The sequence below is a fragment of the Lepus europaeus genome, chromosome 20 (genome assembly GCF_033115175.1).
Source record: "Lepus europaeus isolate LE1 chromosome 20, mLepTim1.pri, whole genome shotgun sequence".
Classification (NCBI taxonomy): domain Eukaryota; kingdom Metazoa; phylum Chordata; class Mammalia; order Lagomorpha; family Leporidae; genus Lepus; species Lepus europaeus.
Window position 1 is genome coordinate 25,647,150 of NC_084846.1, and position 18,369 is coordinate 25,665,518.

The window sequence follows — 18,369 nt, forward strand, 5'->3', positions numbered from 1 at the left end:
TTTTGTAGACAGTAAAAAGCTGATTGTAAAGTTTATTTGAAAACTAAGAACAACCAAAACAATTTGAAAAAGAAGAATAAAGTTGGAGTAGGCATATGATGCAATGGTTAGGTTAGCATTTGAGACACCTGCTTCCCTTACTGGAGTACCTGGTGTGAGTCCAGGCTACTTGCTGCTGATCCAATTTCTATAAATGCACATCCTGGGATGCAGCAGGTGATGGCTCAAATGCTTGTGTCCCTGCCCCATCCCGACATGGGAGACAAAAATTGAATTTCTGGCTCCTGGCTTCAGCCCTGCCCAACACTGCGGGTTATAATCATTTGGAGATGAAACAGTAGATGGAAGATCCAATCTCTATCTCTCTCTGCACCCCCCTTCCAATAAAATGAAAATATATATATATTTTTAAGTTGGCTGGTTTCGTTTCATGATTTCAAGCATTCCTATAAAGCGCAGTGATCATCCCTGTATGGTTTTTTGTGAAAAGACTGCATGAGGATAAGACAGACAGAATAGAGTCCAGAAATTACTATATACACATGGGGCAAAAGTTCAGTGAAGGAATGGTAGTTCTCAATTAATGATGTAAAGAATTGAACAAAATGGAAGAATTTGACCAGTTGCCTCTTACATTTTACAAAAATGAAAAATGATTGAGAGATGTACATCTTAACCTTAAAACTATAAAGCTTTTTGAATATAGGACAAAATCTTTTGACCTTGAGATAGCCTGAGAATTTTAATACAACACCAAAAGCATATTCCATAAAAGATATGTAGATTCAGCTTCATGAAAACTAAAACTTTTGCTCTGTGAAAGATCCTGTTAAGTATTGGAAACAAAAAAATGGGAGAAAATACTTCAAAATCACATATCTGACAAAGAACCTTTATTCTGAATACATAAAGAATTCCTGTGCTCAACCATAAGTAAACGTGACTGCTTTTTCTTTTTTTCTTTCTTTTGAAAGGCTGACAAAGAAAGAACTTTACTCAGATGCCCACAACAGCTGGGACTGGGCGGGACCAGAGCCAAGGGCCCAGGATTCAGTCTGGGCCTCCCTCCTGGGTGTCAGGGACCCATGGACTTGCGCCATCACCTGATGCTTCCCAGGGTGTGCATTAGCAGGAGGCTGGACTGGGAGTGGAGGAGCCAGGACTCCAGCAGTGCACTCCACTATTGGGTGTGGGCGTCCCAATCCAGGGACTTAAACACTGCACCAAATGTCTGCCCCATGAGCATAGTTTTTATTTCATTTGGGTGAAAAGCCAGAAGTAGACTTCTAGATCACACAGCAAGCAGAGGTTGTACTTTAGAGAAATGTGATAATACTGTGCCGCTCTGCATTCCTGCCAGCCGTGTATGACAGTGCCAGTTGCTTTGCATCCTCACCAGTTCTTGTAACTGCCAGGGTTGTGGAGTTCCTGCTTGTAACTTCTGCCGTGCTGATAGTGACCTGGAGACTCAGACTGTGTCCTTGGCTTCCAGCTTCTGCCTGGCCCAGCCCCAGCTGTTGTGGGCATTTGGGGGAAAAGAATCAGTGCACGGAAGATCTCTGTCTCTCTCCTTTCCCCTGTCTCACAGAAATGAAAATAAAGAAAGCCTTTTTTCACAAGTCCACATCATGTGTGATTCCACAAGTCCACATCATGTGTGAGCATTTGTATAATGCTCTGGAAAAATCAAAACTGTGGGGACAGAAAATAAATCTGTGTTTTCCAGGGCACAAACAAGGAGGAGAGGATTTCACTGCAAACACGACAGAGGAGTTTTTGGAAGTGTTAGCAACTGTTCTGTATTTGTATTTTGGTGACAGTTATGTAATTAAATGCATCTGTGAAAACTCATACTTTTTACTCAGAATAAAGTTGAATTTTACTATACGTAAATTGAAACATTTTATTTCATTTTATTTACTGTTTATGTATTTGAGAAACAGAGCGAAATCTCCATCCACTAGTTTACTTCCCAAATGCTCGCAATGGCCAGGGCTGGGCCAGGCCTAAGCTGGAAGCCTTGAACTCAATCTGTGTCTCTCATGTTGGTGTCAGGGATCCAAATGAGCCATCTCTGTTGCCTCCTGGCGTCTGCATTAGCAAGACGCTGGAATTGGGAGTAGAACGAGGACTTAAACCCAGGCATTCTGATGGGAAGCAGGTGTCCCAAGCAGCATCTAAACCACTATAAGAAGGGTTCATCCCAAAGCACAAATTTTAGAAAGCGTGAAAGTCATCTTCAGAGTCTGCCATGTAAAAAGGGACAGAAATATACTAATATTTTATATTTTTTAAAGGATTTATTTATTTGGAAGAGTTGCAGAGAGAGGTAGAGACAGAGAGATCTTTCATCTGCTGGTTCATTTCCCAAATGACCACAACAGCTGAAACTGAGACAATCCAAAGCCAGGAGCCAGGAGCTGCATCTCAGGTCTCCCACACAGGTGCAGGGGCCCAAGGACCTGGGCCATCTTCTACTGCTTTCCCAGGCCACAGCAGAGAGCTGGATTGGAAGCAGAGCAGCCGGGACTTGAACCGGCACCAACATGGGATGCTGGTGCCACTCCCTGGGGCTTTAACCCGTTCCGCCACAGTGCTGGCCCCTAGTATTTTATATTTTAGGAATTCCGGAACTGGAGCTGGTATTGTGGCATAGCACGTAAAGCTGTTGCCTGCAACACCAGCATCCAATATGGATTTGAGTCCTGGCTGCTCTACTTCCAATCCAGCTCCTTGCTAGTGCACCTGGGAAAGCAGTGCAAAATGGATGCCCAAGTGTCTGGATTCCTGACACCCATGTAGGACACCTGAATGAAGCTCCTGTTTGGCCTGGACCAGCCATTTGAGCAGTGAACCAGCGGATGGAAGATCTGTCTCTCTGTGTCTCTCTAACTCTTGCAAGTAAATTTTTTTTATTAGATACACTTTATTATTGATTTCAACACACTTAAAACATATGAGAAAAGCTGGTTTAAACATTCAACATTTCTTGGAGAGTTTTTCTTCCCACCTCTGTCCTTGTGTCATTGCTAACATTTTTGAGTGCACTTTTGTCTTTCTTGCTTGCTCTTGCATCATTTCTGCATTATTTTATAAATTTTTTAGAAAATTCCAAAGCAGTCTGTTCAGCCTCATCCACTGTGTCAGTATCATGCAATGTTTCTTTTAACTCCAGCTAAGAGTAGGCTTTGGAGCAACCCCGTGGTCTCATAGATGAGGCTGATTGACTTCTTTTCCAAGGCTGCAAACTTCGTTCTTCTTGCTGCCTTCTGTATTCTCTGTTTCTTGTGACCAGTTGGGTTAGAAATGTGTCTCTGAGTGAGTCTGTTCCCATTGAACCTACTTGGAATTTGTAAACCTTCTTAGATATGTAGGCTAATGTTCGTCTTTAGATTGGGGAAGTTTTTACATATTGCTTCTTTCCATACTCTCTTTTTTTTTTTTTTTTTTTTTTTAAATAAATACCTGCAACCAATACATCTCTCAGTCTGCACTGGAGGGCTCTGTGTGATGATGGTGACACTGCATGCCTTCAACACTGCCAGTCAGCAACTCTGCCTTAGCCTTCAGTTCCTCCTTAGGCGGGACTCAAAGTTAGGCACAGGCCGCAGTTAGGACTTCCTACTCTTTTCCTGACGTGTTCATGGCCTTCTTTATTCCCAAGAGTGTGTCAGAGCTTTTAAAAACCCCTATGAACACCTTATGTCCAATCTTGCTTTTCTGTTTAAGTGTTGTGGTTAGTCTCTTTGTTCCAACTATTATCTGTTGCCTCAGGCATTCATGATGTCAAAATGCTTACTTGTAATTATTTTAGACAAACACATAAATACTGTCCAGTTGCTGCAAGGCGTGATTAATGGACAGAATCTCAAATGATTGCTTTTGAAAATCCTCCACAACCCCCACTCCGCAAGGTTTTTGTTGTTGCTGTTGTTGCTGTTGCTTTTATGGAGAAGCAGATTTTTGAACATTCTTCACCAACACCCCTCCATTTTATGTTTGTTTTTGCCTCCTGCCTTCTTTCTGAGACCTAAAGATTACAAAAGTGTTGAGTTGTGGGTGGCATGCTGGGTTCTGCTGTTCATGGCACTCCTGGAAGTTGTCTGACCCAAAGCTGGGTCTGGGAGTCTGGATCTTAGTGTAGTTGCCTGTCACAGACTAGACAGTCATAACTAGCAGAGCAATAAGATTGCTTAGCTGAAGCTCTGGTAATGAAGTACCTGCAGGGTTTCTGTATTTGAGTTAGTAATTGCTACTGAAGAAAATGATTCTGCAGATTGGTGTCCTACGAATTCACGGCCTCAAGTCTCAGCCAGTCTCTCAAAACTGCCTGTCAATCCAATTTCCTTTTGTCCATTTCCTCTTTACAGCAGAAGTTATCTGGCCCTCTAAAGTGTCTTCTGTCCCCTCACCTTCTTCTTACTCCCCTAATGTATTTCAGGAGAATTAATGCTACAGTACTTTTCTCAAATTAGCGTCCTTTCCCCCTTTGTATTTATTTTATCCACAATAATGTTGCCAGAAAATTGAATAGAGTCACGAAAAGACTTGTGTGGGTGTGCTAGACTGGATAGGAGAAATTAAGAGTTAGAGAGGGACAGATAGATTGGGGGCGGGGAAGGAGTGTAAGTGGGATCCAGGAAAGTCACATTTCTCAGTTTGAGTAACTTGGGTTCTTAGAATAAATGCAACAATGATTAATGTGAGTTATAAATAAAAACCTGCTTCTTTTCACTAAGAAATTGTTCATGTGGCTGTGGACATTCGGTGTAATGTCCAGAGGCTGTTGTATTGCTTCATTGTAACAAATGCCAGACATTTAAAAATTTCCCTGTAATGGGCTGAATTGTCTCCTAAAAAGATGTTCAAGCCCTAATCCCCAGTGCTTGTGAGTGTGATCTTACTGAGAAATAGGGCGAAATGAAGTTATGATGGGGTCACATTGTGTTAGGGTGGGCCCGTGTCCCTCTGCTGATGTCCTCGTTAGAAGAGAAGGAGTCGGAGAGGAGGCAGGAAGTGAAGGAATGCATGGACTGCCCAGAGTCACTGGAGGCTAGGATGAGGCACAGGGGATTCTCGCACTCTGCCGGGAGCATGGCCCCCCTGAAACCTCGATTCTCCTTTCTGTCCTGCAGAACCATCAGAGTATAAGTCTGTTGTTTTAGTACCCAAGTTGTGGCATTTTCCTAAAGATGTACTAGGAAACTAATACATTTCCTTAGTTTGCTGTTGAAATGAATTTTAATTTATAAATAACCAAGTATGGTATCAAATGATAAATAGAAATAACATCGGTCGCTTGCAAAGCAAGTTGATGCATTATATTAGTTTAGGTTTGAGGGTGACATTTTGAAACCCAGATTACAGGCACACAGCTGTGATACCTTAGTGAACGGACTGGCTCTTCATGAGTACTTCAAATACATGCAGTGTAGAAGATCTTTATTCCACTCATCCACTTGAATCCAAGATTCCATTTGGAAAAGCTCAGCAGTTTTTTCCCAAGGGAAGTTACTGTTAAAAATACCATGGAGTTGGTGTTGTGGCATAGTGGGTTAAGCTACCACATGCAACATCAGCATCCCATATGGGCATCAGTTTGCATCCTAGCTGCTACCCTTCCAAGCAAGCTTCCTGCAAATGTACCTGAAAAAGCAGTGGAGGATGGCCCAAGTACTTGAGCCCCTGCCACCCATGTGGCAACCTGAATGAAGCTTCTGGCTTCAGCTTGGCCCAGCCCTGGTCATTGCCATTTGGAGAGTGAGCCAGCAGATGGAAGATCTCTTTCTCAGTGTCTTTCCCTCTCTCTCTAACTCTGCCTTTCAAATAAAATAAATAAATCTTAAAAAAAAAATCTTGAATGCCTTGTTAGTAGGTAGTCTAATATAGCCCCTAAATATGAATCTTATACTTATGTCCCTTTAAAAGAATGCCTTCTTTGAATAATCATGTGGGATACCACGGCACTCTCTTAGGTAACATAGAAACAGAAGCAGTTTTTTCCAGTATTCTGTTTGCTAAGCAAAAATTGATTGCATTCTGGAGATTTTTGTAGAGAAATTGAGGTTTGCCCTTGACATATTTTAGATAACTTGTAATGCAGACATTTCTCACGTGCTGATCCTTTAGTAGATCAGTTATAATTCATTTTGTTAGGCTTTTAGTTTTTGAGGGCTTTCTTTTGTGTAACTGTATTACTTTTCCATTGCTGCTGTAACAAATGACCACACCTTTAGGAGGCTGAAGTACCACGTATTATCTGATATGGGCCCTGCTTAGCTGAAATCAAGGCACCTGCAGGCCTGCGTTCTTCACTCACACTTCAGGCACAAATCTGCTTCCAGCTGGCCTCACATTTTCAGCTGCAGTCAGTTCCTTGCTGTAGTGGCACTCGGGTCCCCTGCTGGCGGTGAGCTGGGTCTGGGGTCCGCTTAGGGGCCCACGTGCATGCTCTGACAGACCTTTCCTGGGCCCCTGCAGCAACCGCAGGTGGAATCACTCTCGTAACATCTCTGATCTGACTCCGGCTAAAGGACGCTCTCTACGAGTTCGTGCGATGAGATTGGATGACTCGGATAATTCAGAATATCTTCTGTGTTAAGTTCCATGAGTGTAGCTGCATTTGTAAAGTCCCTTTTACCATGTAACACATGCATGAGGATTCGGGGTGAGGGGAGGCGACATCTTTGGAGGACCGTCCTGCCTCCCACATTGATTGGTATTAGTGGATTTGGTAATTAGGTGCATTCATTATCAAATGTATTAATGTGATTACTAAGATTTATAAAATAGATTTCATGTATAGCTAGTATAAACACTTTTTCTCTCCTTGAGATACAGTACAGAAATAATGTTTGGTAAGGGTGAGAAATTTCAAAATTACCTGACAGAAAACACCCTTTTGTGTAGAAAAGGAGAATAAATTGGCATGAGTCAGTCCCCTAATGAAAGTCTCATTGTACAGCATCATTCACCGACTTTCAGATTCCAGGCAGCTTTTATTGCTTGAAATTAATCAGATATCCCACATCGCTTGTAAGTAGACTAGAAAGTCACTACACAAACCGTGTCACTATCGTTTCCCATTTATCTTGGCATTGGCCGCTGTCTGGCAAGGAACTGGAATTTCCTTATTTCTTATTGGTTCTGATAGCTCCAGGTGGAGAATGGACACCAGAGACTCTCACTTTTCATTTTCATGTTAGGATGGGCGAGCTTGAGCCTGTGCGTCTTCTATAGGGAGGCCAGAAGCAGAGCCAAGACAATATCTGCCAAACTGAATTTTCTTCCTATCCAAGTTCTGCAGTCAGGCTGGGAAACTTTTCATGCCCTTCAGTAACAGTTTTAGAAAGAAGGACTAAAGCTGATGGTTTGTGAAGTCGGCGTATACCAGTTCATATTCTCATATGCCCCACCCACTGCACACAAAAGTAAAATGGCTCCGCACCCCTCTTGTTGTTAGTTTTTATCCCAAAGCATAGAAGTGGTTACATTAGAACTATCTCATGCTTTGAAGAAACTAAGTTTAACTCCGGCCTTTACTCTCAGTCATGTGGTCTTTCTCCTGTGCCACACTACTTATTGGGCAGTATTTTAAAATGAAACAAAGAAAATGTTTCACAACTAGTGAAACTATACCAAAAAAAACCACAAAAACATGAAAATATTGTTGTGACTGGCAGAGAAATTATTATAGATCACTGATGAAGAATGTGTATCATTTCACTTACTGTTTCTCTGTTAGGTGAAAAGAGATTTGAATGCCCAGAATGTTCCAAAAGGTTTATGCGGAGTGATCATCTCTCCAAACATGTGAAAACACACCAGAATAAGAAAGGCGGCGGGACAGCGCTTGCCATTGTTACCTCGGGAGAACTGGACTCATCCGTCACAGAGGTGCTGGGCTCCCCAAGGATTGTCGCCGTGGCAGCCATTTCTCAAGATTCGAATCCAGCAACTCCCAATGTTTCCACCAACATGGAAGAATTCTGAAGCGACATTTGTAACAGAGACCTCTAGTGCTGCACTTACGTTTACACACCTTTGAATATCTGGAACTGGGCTGGTCACATGGATTACAGAGTAGGAAATCATGTTTTCATTCTTGGCTTCTTTTAAGTATTCCTAGGTTTGGGGCAACACATGAAGTGTTGAATTTTTTAAAATACACAAAGCAAACCGCTGTACCGGAAACAGAAAAGTATTTCCTCCGTGCTCTAAGTTGCAGTTGTGTGGGAGTATGTCATGTAACCTTGCAGTAGGGTCTTCCCCGCTGTGAGCATCATGTGTGCACAGATTGAAAAAGACAGACCTCGGTCATTTGTAGGCTGCACCTTAATTGGACGTATTTTCTTTGAAAGTACTTTCTTAAAAATTCAGTCAATAATTTACATACATTTCTTTTTCTCTATAGCACAGAAAACAGTCAACTAATGATAAGGATAATACTGTATTTCCTTAGCTTGATTTTTGGAAACTCAACCGAAAATAGTTTTGGCCGTCTTTTCTAAATGGTAGAAATTCTTCAACAGTTGAATTAGGTAAGTTCCAAAACAGTCTTCTGAGGTGCGCCTCAGATCGTTGTCACCACTACATTGTAGTAGTGTGTACGCAGACAATCAGTGAAGTCCAATTGCTTTCTCCTTTTGGAGACAGAAGAGGAGCCTAGAGCTAAATCTTAGGTTAAATTTTAGATGGAAAACTTAGGAAAATGCTGGGGGAAAAAATGGTTAAAACAAAATTCCCGATAGCTTCAGAAAAGTAAGATGAAGCAACTTGACATGCATTGTTTTATAGTTAGGATTGATTCTATTCCTAACGCTCAGTCGAACCACGAGATTCATTTTAAATGTTTATATTGGGAATATTTGCGTAGAATGTAAATCATTCTGTAGTTTCATATTGTGTAAATAGGAGTTACGTTGACAATGTGCAGAATTCTTTATGCTTTGACACAGTAGCCAAAGAACCATCAACACTTTTTTTCAAGGCCAGCAGAAAATCATCTTTTAACTACATTATAATTTTCATTTTTCCTTACTAGAAATTGGCCGATCCCATTTTATTTCTAGTACTGTTAGAAAGTTAATTAGGAATTCATAGCACAGTAATGTCTTTATGTCAATAACTGAATTTTCCCTAAAATTTAGACAGCCTAGCAAATATATAATAGATATGATATTATGGAGCAAAAATTATTTTTGAGAAATCAGAATAATTTTCAGTCAAATAGTGACTAAATAAAAAAATATATTTCATTCTATGTGAAAGGGTCTTATAGTCAAGAGTCTTATTAGGAAAGATGGCCAAAAATTCCTTATGGAAAAGAAAAATGGATAATGCCAGTAGCTTAAACATTAGTAAGATTTATCATGTTTTTAAAAAGCATTTCCACAGAATCATAATTAGTGAAATTGACCATTTGAAAACTAAAGTTTTTACCTGCTTGGTTTATTAACAGCATGGTTTGGGAACTGTTTGAATACAGGTACATACATGTTTTCTTGTGCATTCTCTATGATTTCAGGAAAAGTACTACTCATGGGAATTCTCTTCCAAAATTGTGATGTTTCTTGTATTTTTGATGAAGGAGAAATACTGTAATGATCACTGTTTACACCATGTACACTTCAGGCCAGCCCTTTGTAGCGTTATATAAAACTGAAGGCCTTTTGTGCTTTCAGTTTGTATAAAAAAGCTTTGAGATTAAAGGAAAAAAAAATTTTTACACTGTGGTTATAAATTTCAAGTTTTCTTAAAGCTTTTGTAGACTTGTAACAAAGTCTTTAAATTTTAAGTTGGATTTTGTAAATTGTTTTGTATATTTTATTTAATGTACTCTTAACAACTGATGTATCTGGCTTTACGACATCAGAATCAGTTTGTTGTTGTGTTTGGTACAGAGGAGCGTTTGGTAGTGTTCATTTCAATTTTATTATATAGGAGCTGAAACATCAAATATATATTTTATCTATCATTATGCTACACAATCAGTGCTATAAATTTTTTTATGCAAAGAAACTTTCTTAATGTTCCAATCATGTTTCCTTCGAGTGACACTTTCTGTTGTTTTCGTTGATACCAAGAATCAGCACTCTGCATGGCAATCCCATGCACCAGTTTCACTGCAAACCTCTGTGTGTTCATCAGAAATGGAAGTTCATTTTCTCATCAACAATGAGGCCTATTATAAATTTATCAAACTGAATCTGGATAGCTTTATAGCATATAAAATATATTAATTTGTGTTAGCAGGTGCACATTTCACCACCAGAATTAGAAATTTTTTGACAGTCTGCTCTGCATACCATTCTGAGTCCACTTTTCTGTCTTAGAAGAATCGTAAATCTCAATGTCCTTTATTTGACTCAGTGGGAATAGCTGTTATAAGTAATAGGACACAGATGTGCAGTAGAGTCTTGTTTAATGGCATTTCACTGTTCATTCCCTTTGCCACCGTTATAAAGCTTTTCTTTATTGTAATTATCAGTGCAAAGCTATGTATTTATCATGGTAGAACTCCAGTGTTAGAATAGTTTTTTCTTACAGTATACTTTCTTTGGTTAGGTTTGTGTATGTGTTGCTGATTACATTAGAACTTGATGTTAAGTCATTATTTATCACACTCTCATGAGAGCAGTAATAAAAGTGTGTAATCTAGGGGAAAAAGTTAATTTGTCAAACTTAGATAAGCATGATGTTTAGGTCCTATTTTTCAATTTTATAACTGTTTTATTGCAACAATATTTGTATTTAAGTCTCCATTTTAATGCCTTGTGGTGTTTTTTTATGCATGTCACTAAGTTGTCATCCCACATAAATTGATGTGCAGCATAGGGTATTAAATCTACATAATGATTTTAAAACAGAAATAGTTGATGGTAAAATGTAAATGTTTTGCAAAAATTCCTTATAAAAAGTTTTGTAGTAACATTTCACTTGTAAATTTTTTTGTAAAAAAAAAAAGAAAATGAAAAAAAAAGATGAATCCAGAAAAAAACTGTTTCCCATATCCTAGAATTTAGACAATTATTCTGCCAGCAAAGCCTCCGGGGCTGTAACTGACATTTTTACAGTGCTGATTTGTATAAAATTTGTTTTTTGTGGATTTGGAAATAAAATCATGTACAAGTTGTTGCCTGCAATAACAATTGCAAGTAACCTATTAAAAATTCCCTTGAGTTTAACATGTTTCATTTAATTATGTATACTATAAAGCAGCAATAAATTGTTTGAACTATCAACCTTACCACGATGAACACTGCAAAGTTAAATGCTTCTCACTAGAACACACATTGGCAGCCCTTCACGGTGCCTGGTATTAAGATCCAGGCACCATTTCTCTGAACACACCGCCAGAGAATCCCAACTCAGATTGCACCGTTAATTTGTAGCCATTGCTCTAGACATTTATGGAAATTAAAATTTGATTTAGAGACGCTTTTTAACTTAATGTCTTTAAGCAATAAATGTTAGGAAATTGTAGGAAGAACTAAAAACGCAAAACGTAATTAAAATGTTATTTAAGCTCACAGAAACACTAAGAAGCAGTGTAGACCAAGTAGAAGCCACATAGTCTTTTAATGAAAATGGTCTTTTCCTCCTGGGAGAGCCCTGCAAAGCTCATGAGAACCTTACCAAAGTAATGAACACCTGATTGTCACAACTTCAGACATGGCAGAGGGAGGCAAGGGGGTGAGATGTTAGATGGCCGAGGGAGTGCACTGGCCCACTGGACCAAGACTTGGAAGAGTCTTTAAATCTGTAGTAGGCAGAGGCTGTAGTTGGGTGGGTAGGTAGCCTTGTACATTAAGCCCCAAATGCACGGTTATGTTACAACTTAGTATAATAATCGTAATCAGTAGTCAGGGGCAGGGCTTGTGGCCCAGCCAATTGAGCCCCTGCTTGGGACACCATTTCCCGTGTAGGAGTGCCTTGTTCGAGTTCTGGCTACTCTGCGCTTCTGATGCAGCTTCTTGCTCCTAATGCCCCTAGGAGGCAGCAGATGACGGCCCAAGTGCTTGGGTTCCTGCCATCCGCATGGGACACGTTGATGGAGTTCCTGGCTCCTGGTTTTGGCCTAGCCTAGCACCAGCTGTTGCTGGCATTTGGGGAGTGAACCAATGGATGGAAGATTTCTCTCTCTCTCTCTTTCTCTGCTTTTCACATAAATATTTTTTTAAAAATAGTATGAATTCAGAACAGTGACTCAAGAATCAAGAGATAATTTACATGTATGGTACTCTGCAAAATAAGATAGTAAGAAATTTCCGTTCACATTTGGAAGCATCAAGATGATGCTGTCTGAGGGAATAATGTAATTATAAAATCAACAAAATTTTAGTTGCTTACTTTTCATGTAGTAACCATGTGATTTCTGAACTCCTAGGGATTTGAACCATGTGAACAAGGCTGAATCACAAAGGGGGAAAAGGGTCAGATTGCTTCCTCGTAGATTGTTGCCATAAAACCACTGGTGTAGGTAGTGCTGAGAGCAACCCTACTACCTAGGGTGGATTTACAAAGTCATTAGTCAAGCTGACTCCACGACAATGGGAAAACTAACATTTGGTGTAACTAAACTTTATTTAAAAATTCAGATGCTTGATTATAGAGGTGCAGAGACTTGACTTGCCTGCAAGAAATACTTTATTCCTCACTGAATCTGCATAATGTATTACTGTATTTACTGCCTAAGCAATAATGTCTGCTTAATATACACAATCCATTTATAATCCTGTAGCTGGGTTTTTTAGACATGTGTTTCCATTCTTTTAAGATTTGCTGATTAGCATAAGCCTTGGGCTCTGTTTCTCTGGGTAGCAGGTGGCAGTGAAATAACTTATTTTTGGATACCTGAGAGTAATGTCAAGTGGAAATAGTGGAAGTAGAAGAGAGGGAGCAAGGGAGGGAAGGAAAGGCTGATTTATCATGCGGAGAGCCAGTCTCCTTGGTAATAGCAGAGTACTGTGACCAAAGAGATCGCAGACTGAGAGGCCGAGGGGTTCCGGCTGGATTCCTGGTTCCGCCACTTGTAAGCCACAACCTTGGGCAAGTTAACTGTTCTGTATCTCTGCTCACTTGCAAAATGGGGATGCTGCTGCCTCATAGGGCTATTAGGAAGGCGAAGCAAGGTCACTAGGCAAGCACCTGAGAGTACTGTCCAATAGATGAGCTGATTGATGTTAATTCCAGAGAAGGGGGTGTCTTATCCATCCAGCCTGCTATGGCAAAGAATCGTAAACCAGGTAGCTTAAGCAGCAGAATGTACTGCTCACTCTCTGGAGGCTGGAAGTTCAAGGTTGAGATGCTGGTGTACTCCCTCTCTAGTGAGGACCGTTCCCTGGACACGCTTCTCCGCCTTCACGTGATAGGAGGGACAAGGCAGCTGAGGTACCAGCCCCACTCATGAGGGCTGCACTTACCTGATCTAAGCCCTGCTTAAAAGCCCTTCCTCCTAGTCCCACCTTGGCCATTAGACCTCAGCATAGAGATTTTGAGGGTGCACAAATGTTCAGACCCTACCAGGGACCATGACACAGTTCCCAACTAGACCATGGTGAGAATATTTGGAACAATATGCTGAGAAGTTAATTCTCAAAATCCCAAAAAGAAAAAAATAAAAGAAGCAGCAGTGGCAGTGTCCCCAATCAGCCACATACTTTTGTGAAGCTGTCTGTGAGCTCATGAGAGTACTGTAGCTCCCTGTCGGTGTGTCTCACTGGAGCACCTCCGGGGGGACAGGCTCCATAGACACTGCAGTGCAGTAAGAACACATGTGTAGGGAGGAGCCGTGGCTCACGTAAGCTTGGCTAACTTAAGATGAACAGGTTTCAGATCAGGGTCAGAGACCCAAGAACTCCTATCTGGAGCTAAGAGCAGACTAAAGCAAATTCTGCAGAGGAGGGAATCAGTTGTCTCAAACAGCAATTCACTTTTGAATCACTCCTTTCCACAGGGTAGGCGTGGTTCAACTTGGGTTGCTGATTTTCCTGTTAGGAGATGTGCTTTACTGAAGCTTTTCTTTATAGTAGCATTACTTTTGAGCTGTGAAAGGCGTGATAAAGTTATATTTTCTGTTAGTAAAATTGTTCCTAGCTTGTATAATTTTATGGTGGAATTTAATGCATCGGTAATTCACGGAGCTGCATGTATAGGGCACCATGGGCCCCAGGTATCTGGTGACCTTAACAAGTTTGAAAACCATTGTTGAGGGAAATACTTTAAAGACAAAAGATAAGCTGACTGAAAAGAAAACAAGATCCAACTCAATTCAGTAATATCAATGGGTACAACTTGCTTTTGTAGCTTTCTTTATGTTAGTTTATTCTGTCAAGTTCAGACTCCTACATAGGATTCCAAAGTTTTTTTTTGCATCAAAATAAACACCTTTGCATTCCATTTTCCATGACCTTTTTAAAGTACCCTTGTGTATGCATATGTGAAATATGTATGTGTACATATTTGATGGGACATCAGTTATACTTCTAATTATAATTTATAAGTCAGAACTAAATTTGCATTGTATTTTTGTTGCTTCCTTTCCCTTTCTTTAATTATGTGGAAGAAAAGATAACATTGTTTTAAAAAATTAAGCCCTACTCTGATGATAATATGTGTGCTTATTTCAATTTTTGATTTTCTGGAGTAAATCATGACTAGTGCAGGGTTTTAGATTCTATGCAAAGAACTCAGGTTTTTTTTGTTTGTTTGTTTGCTTTTTGTTCAACATATCACTGATGGCAATTTGTATTAATAGTCCATGTAAGGAGTTGGTGTGGCATAAAGGTAAAGCCACCACCTGCAATGCTGGCATCAAGTACAGACATGGGTTCATGTTCCAGCTGCTCCACTTCTGATCCAGCCACCTGTTGGTGCACCTGGAAAAAAGCATAATTGGGTGGCCCAGGTCCTTGGGCCCCTGCACCCATGTGTGAGACCCAGAATAAGCTCCTGGCTCCTGGCTTTGACTTGGCCCTGTCCTGGCCGTTGTGGCTATTTGGGGAGTGAACCAAAAGATGGAAGATCTCTCTGTCTCTCCCTCTCACTCTGTAACTCTGCCGTTCAATTAAATAATAATAATTTTTTTTAAAAAAAAGTCTATGTATAAAGTATGGCCTCTAGTTCCCTAAAAAGCTGGAATCCTTTTATTTTCTTTTTTTAAACATTTATTTATTTGAAAGGCAGAAAGCAACAGAAATGAGGAGAGGCAGAAAGAGATCTTCCAAATGCTGGCTCACTCCCCAACAAATATGGCAGTTGGGCTGTTCCAGGCCGAAGCCAAGAACCTGGAACTCCATGTGGGTATACCACGTGGCAGGAAGGGGCCCCGGTTGCTTTTCCAGGTGCATTCCAGGGAGATGGATTGGAAGCACAGTAGCCAGGACTGGAACTGGCCATCCAATATGGGATGCTGCCATTGCAGGCAACAGCTTAATCAGCTGTGCCACAATGCCAACCAGCCCCTGGAAATCCTGTTACTTTTGACTTAAAAGAAATGGGGTGGGAAAAAGAGCAAACTTAGAGGACTTTTTAAAATTGACCATTTTATAGATGAAAATATCATTCTGTATTTTTAGGAGAAGTGTTACCTTGTTTCTAAATGTTTCTCACATACTGAGTTTTATTATGCTTATTTGAATGTGTGATCTTGCCAATTCTCTAAAGAATTAGCCTTATGAGAGAAGACATAATCATCAGAGAACATATTGAAATAAAATATTTTATCTTCAGCTTTTGTATTTTGTCCTAATAGAAATATTGATCAGATTCATGACTTAAGAATTTATGTCTCTTATTAAGAAAAATATATCATTTAACTGTGGCATTGTTTGTAATCCTCCCTAAGTAATTATGATCTTTAAAAAAGTCAAGTAACTCTCTTGCTTTAATTGTTTGGTGACTGAGCCATGATTAGGCCCAGAATGCATTCAGTTTGTGAGTCCAGAGGTCATAGCTTTGTCCCCAAGAATCTACAAAACCCAGTCAAAGTTTAGGCATATTCAGGTATCAGAGTGGGAATTGCCAACTCCGAGTCCAGTTTGCTCCTCTTAAGAATATAAGAGCAGTTGGTTCTCATTATCATAGATACCAGGGTGCTGTGGTCTGGATGTTTGTGTGCCCCCCAAAATGCAAGGATTGACAGCCACCCCGCAATGTGGTGCTGTTACAAGTTAGGGTCTTTGGAGGTGGAGAGGTTATGAGGACAGAGCCCTTGTACAAGCAGCCTCAAGAAAGGAGCAAAGGAGCCCTTCCCACCACGAGAAGATGTGGAGAGAAGGCATCGCCTGTGAACCAGAGAGCAGCCCTCACTGGACTCCTGCTGCCACCTTCCTCCTGGACCTCCCAGCCCCCAGGATGGTAAGAAATAAACTTCTGTTGTATATTAGCCACCCAGTTTACGGTCTTTTTGTTACAGCAGCCTGTGTGACCTAAGACCAGAGGTGGTCATCGAAATACTGAAAGAAGGCCACAGCCCAGCATCCGTCAGTCCTAAGGGATGCTGGGCACAGTCACGGGGAGGGGCCCCACAGCTGCTCCTTTACTGTCTCCTCCACCTCCCCGAAGCCGCTGGACCTGGGGAGATTATGAGATGGTAGGAGAGGGATCCAGAACTAGAAGTGGCTGTTTATCTCCTATTATGAGATTAACTGTGTTTTCTTCACCCATTGACTGGGACCCTGGGTAGGTGAGTATATCCTCTGCCTATGCTCTGAATTTTCAACCTACAGAGAAACCAGGCCCTCAGACATCCTTTTTATCTGTTTCTTTTTTTTAAAAAAAGACTTTAATTCATTAATTGATCTGCCATAGACTGGTTTACTACCCAAATGCTCACAATAGCCAGGGCTGGGGCAGGCCAAAGCTAGGAGCCAGGAACTCCTTGTGGGTCTCCTATGTGGGTTTCAGGGACCCAAATCCTGGAGCCCTCCCCTGCTGTCTCCCAAAGCGTGCATTTGCAGGAAGCTGGAATCGGGAGCAGCGCTGGGACTCAGACGGAGGCACTCGCATGGGGAATGCAGGCGGTCCCGAGCACCATCTTAACCACTGTGCCCGATGCCCAGCCCCGAAATACCTCCTAAACCATGTTTAGTGTTTCCCTTCTGCTTCCATGAGCCTGCTTTCTCCTCTAAGGTCTTGACTTCAGGAGAAGCTCAGTGTCTTCAGGAGGTGAACAAGCCCGGAAGAGCTGAGATGGCGAAGGGGAAAAAAACTATTGATGTGATGCAAAAGAAAGCTTTGTTGGCTCCACCATCACCCAGCCCAAGCTACCCTCACTGCCAGCCACAGAGGGAAGCACTGACCTTATAAGGCCTGGAATTGCTGGTGGTGGTTGGGGCAGGGGCTCATTGATGCTGGTGGAGCTTGGGGTTTTAAGGAGGGCATCACAGTGCTAGCAGGGTCGGGAGTATATTCCAGTTACGTGTGATGGTCTGTATCCTGGTGTGACTCATTGCAAGCTCAGCAGAAATGTACATATGTGTTTAGGGAGAAAGCCAAGGATGCAAACAGTGCTTCCTGGTTTATGAAGAAACCTTAGCAGTGTCCTGATGGATGCATGGCTGTAGAAGATATAAAAGGAAAAGAGATAACCAGATGCAAACACAGTGACCTCCTTGTGAAACCCTTCTCCACTAATAAGGCATCAAACAGAACAGGGCTTTGTCAACTGCTGGGTGCTAGATTTGTGTTGGGCTTAATTATATCTGCGTGCTGCTTCCATGCTGGGACAGATCTCCACTCCTCCAAGGCCCGCCTCTGCCTTGGTTGGAGCACTCCCTCCTGCCCTTCACCTCACTTCCGATTTCCAGGAAATCAGTATGCCAAACAGAAACAATGATATTTAATACGATTTAGGTGATAGAAGTAATTGGGTTTATCCCCTCTGTTAACTTGGTGAATTTAATCTCAAACCTTCTTCCTTCTCTGAAGCTAGTTCTACTAACAAAGCTTCTTTCCTGTTCTGATCCCCTGCCATTTAACCAGTCTCTCTTTTTCAGATTCATTTTCCCCTTCTCTCAACAGAGGTTCTAACTCTTTCCCTGATGAGAATTCCTTGGGGCACACAAGTCCTTCCCTTCCTTGCATCTTCACAGTGCCTCCTTCCAGGTTAACATAGACTTGAACAGGTGTTGCTAGAAGCTCTGTGTGAGGTGCTACAGGGGATTAAAATAAACAGATAGGGCCTGGCATGTGGCTCAGTGGTAGACGCTGCTTGGGACATATTGGAGTGCTTGGTTATATTGGAGTACCCAGGCTACTCTGCTACCCTTCCCAGTTCCTGAAAATAAGCACCCTGGAAAGCAGCAGGTGGTGGTTCAAGTACTTGGGTCCCTGCCAGCCCCATGAAGATCTGGATTAAGTTTCCAG

At 41.3% G+C, this 18,369-nt stretch overlaps 1 protein-coding gene across 2 annotated transcripts in view; it reads left to right on the plus strand.

Moving 5' to 3' along the window:
• The window catches only part of SP4 (Sp4 transcription factor), a 90,244-nt gene extending 78,489 nt beyond the window's left edge, over positions 1–11,755 (plus strand). For both annotated transcript variants that reach the window (XM_062178677.1, XM_062178678.1), the window contains one exon: positions 7,745–11,755. In XM_062178677.1, coding sequence (XP_062034661.1) covers positions 7,745–7,992 — 248 coding nt within the window. In that variant the 3' untranslated portion in view covers positions 7,993–11,755. The remainder of the gene's footprint in view (positions 1–7,744) is intronic.
• The last annotated feature ends 6,614 nt before the right edge of the window (positions 11,756–18,369 follow it).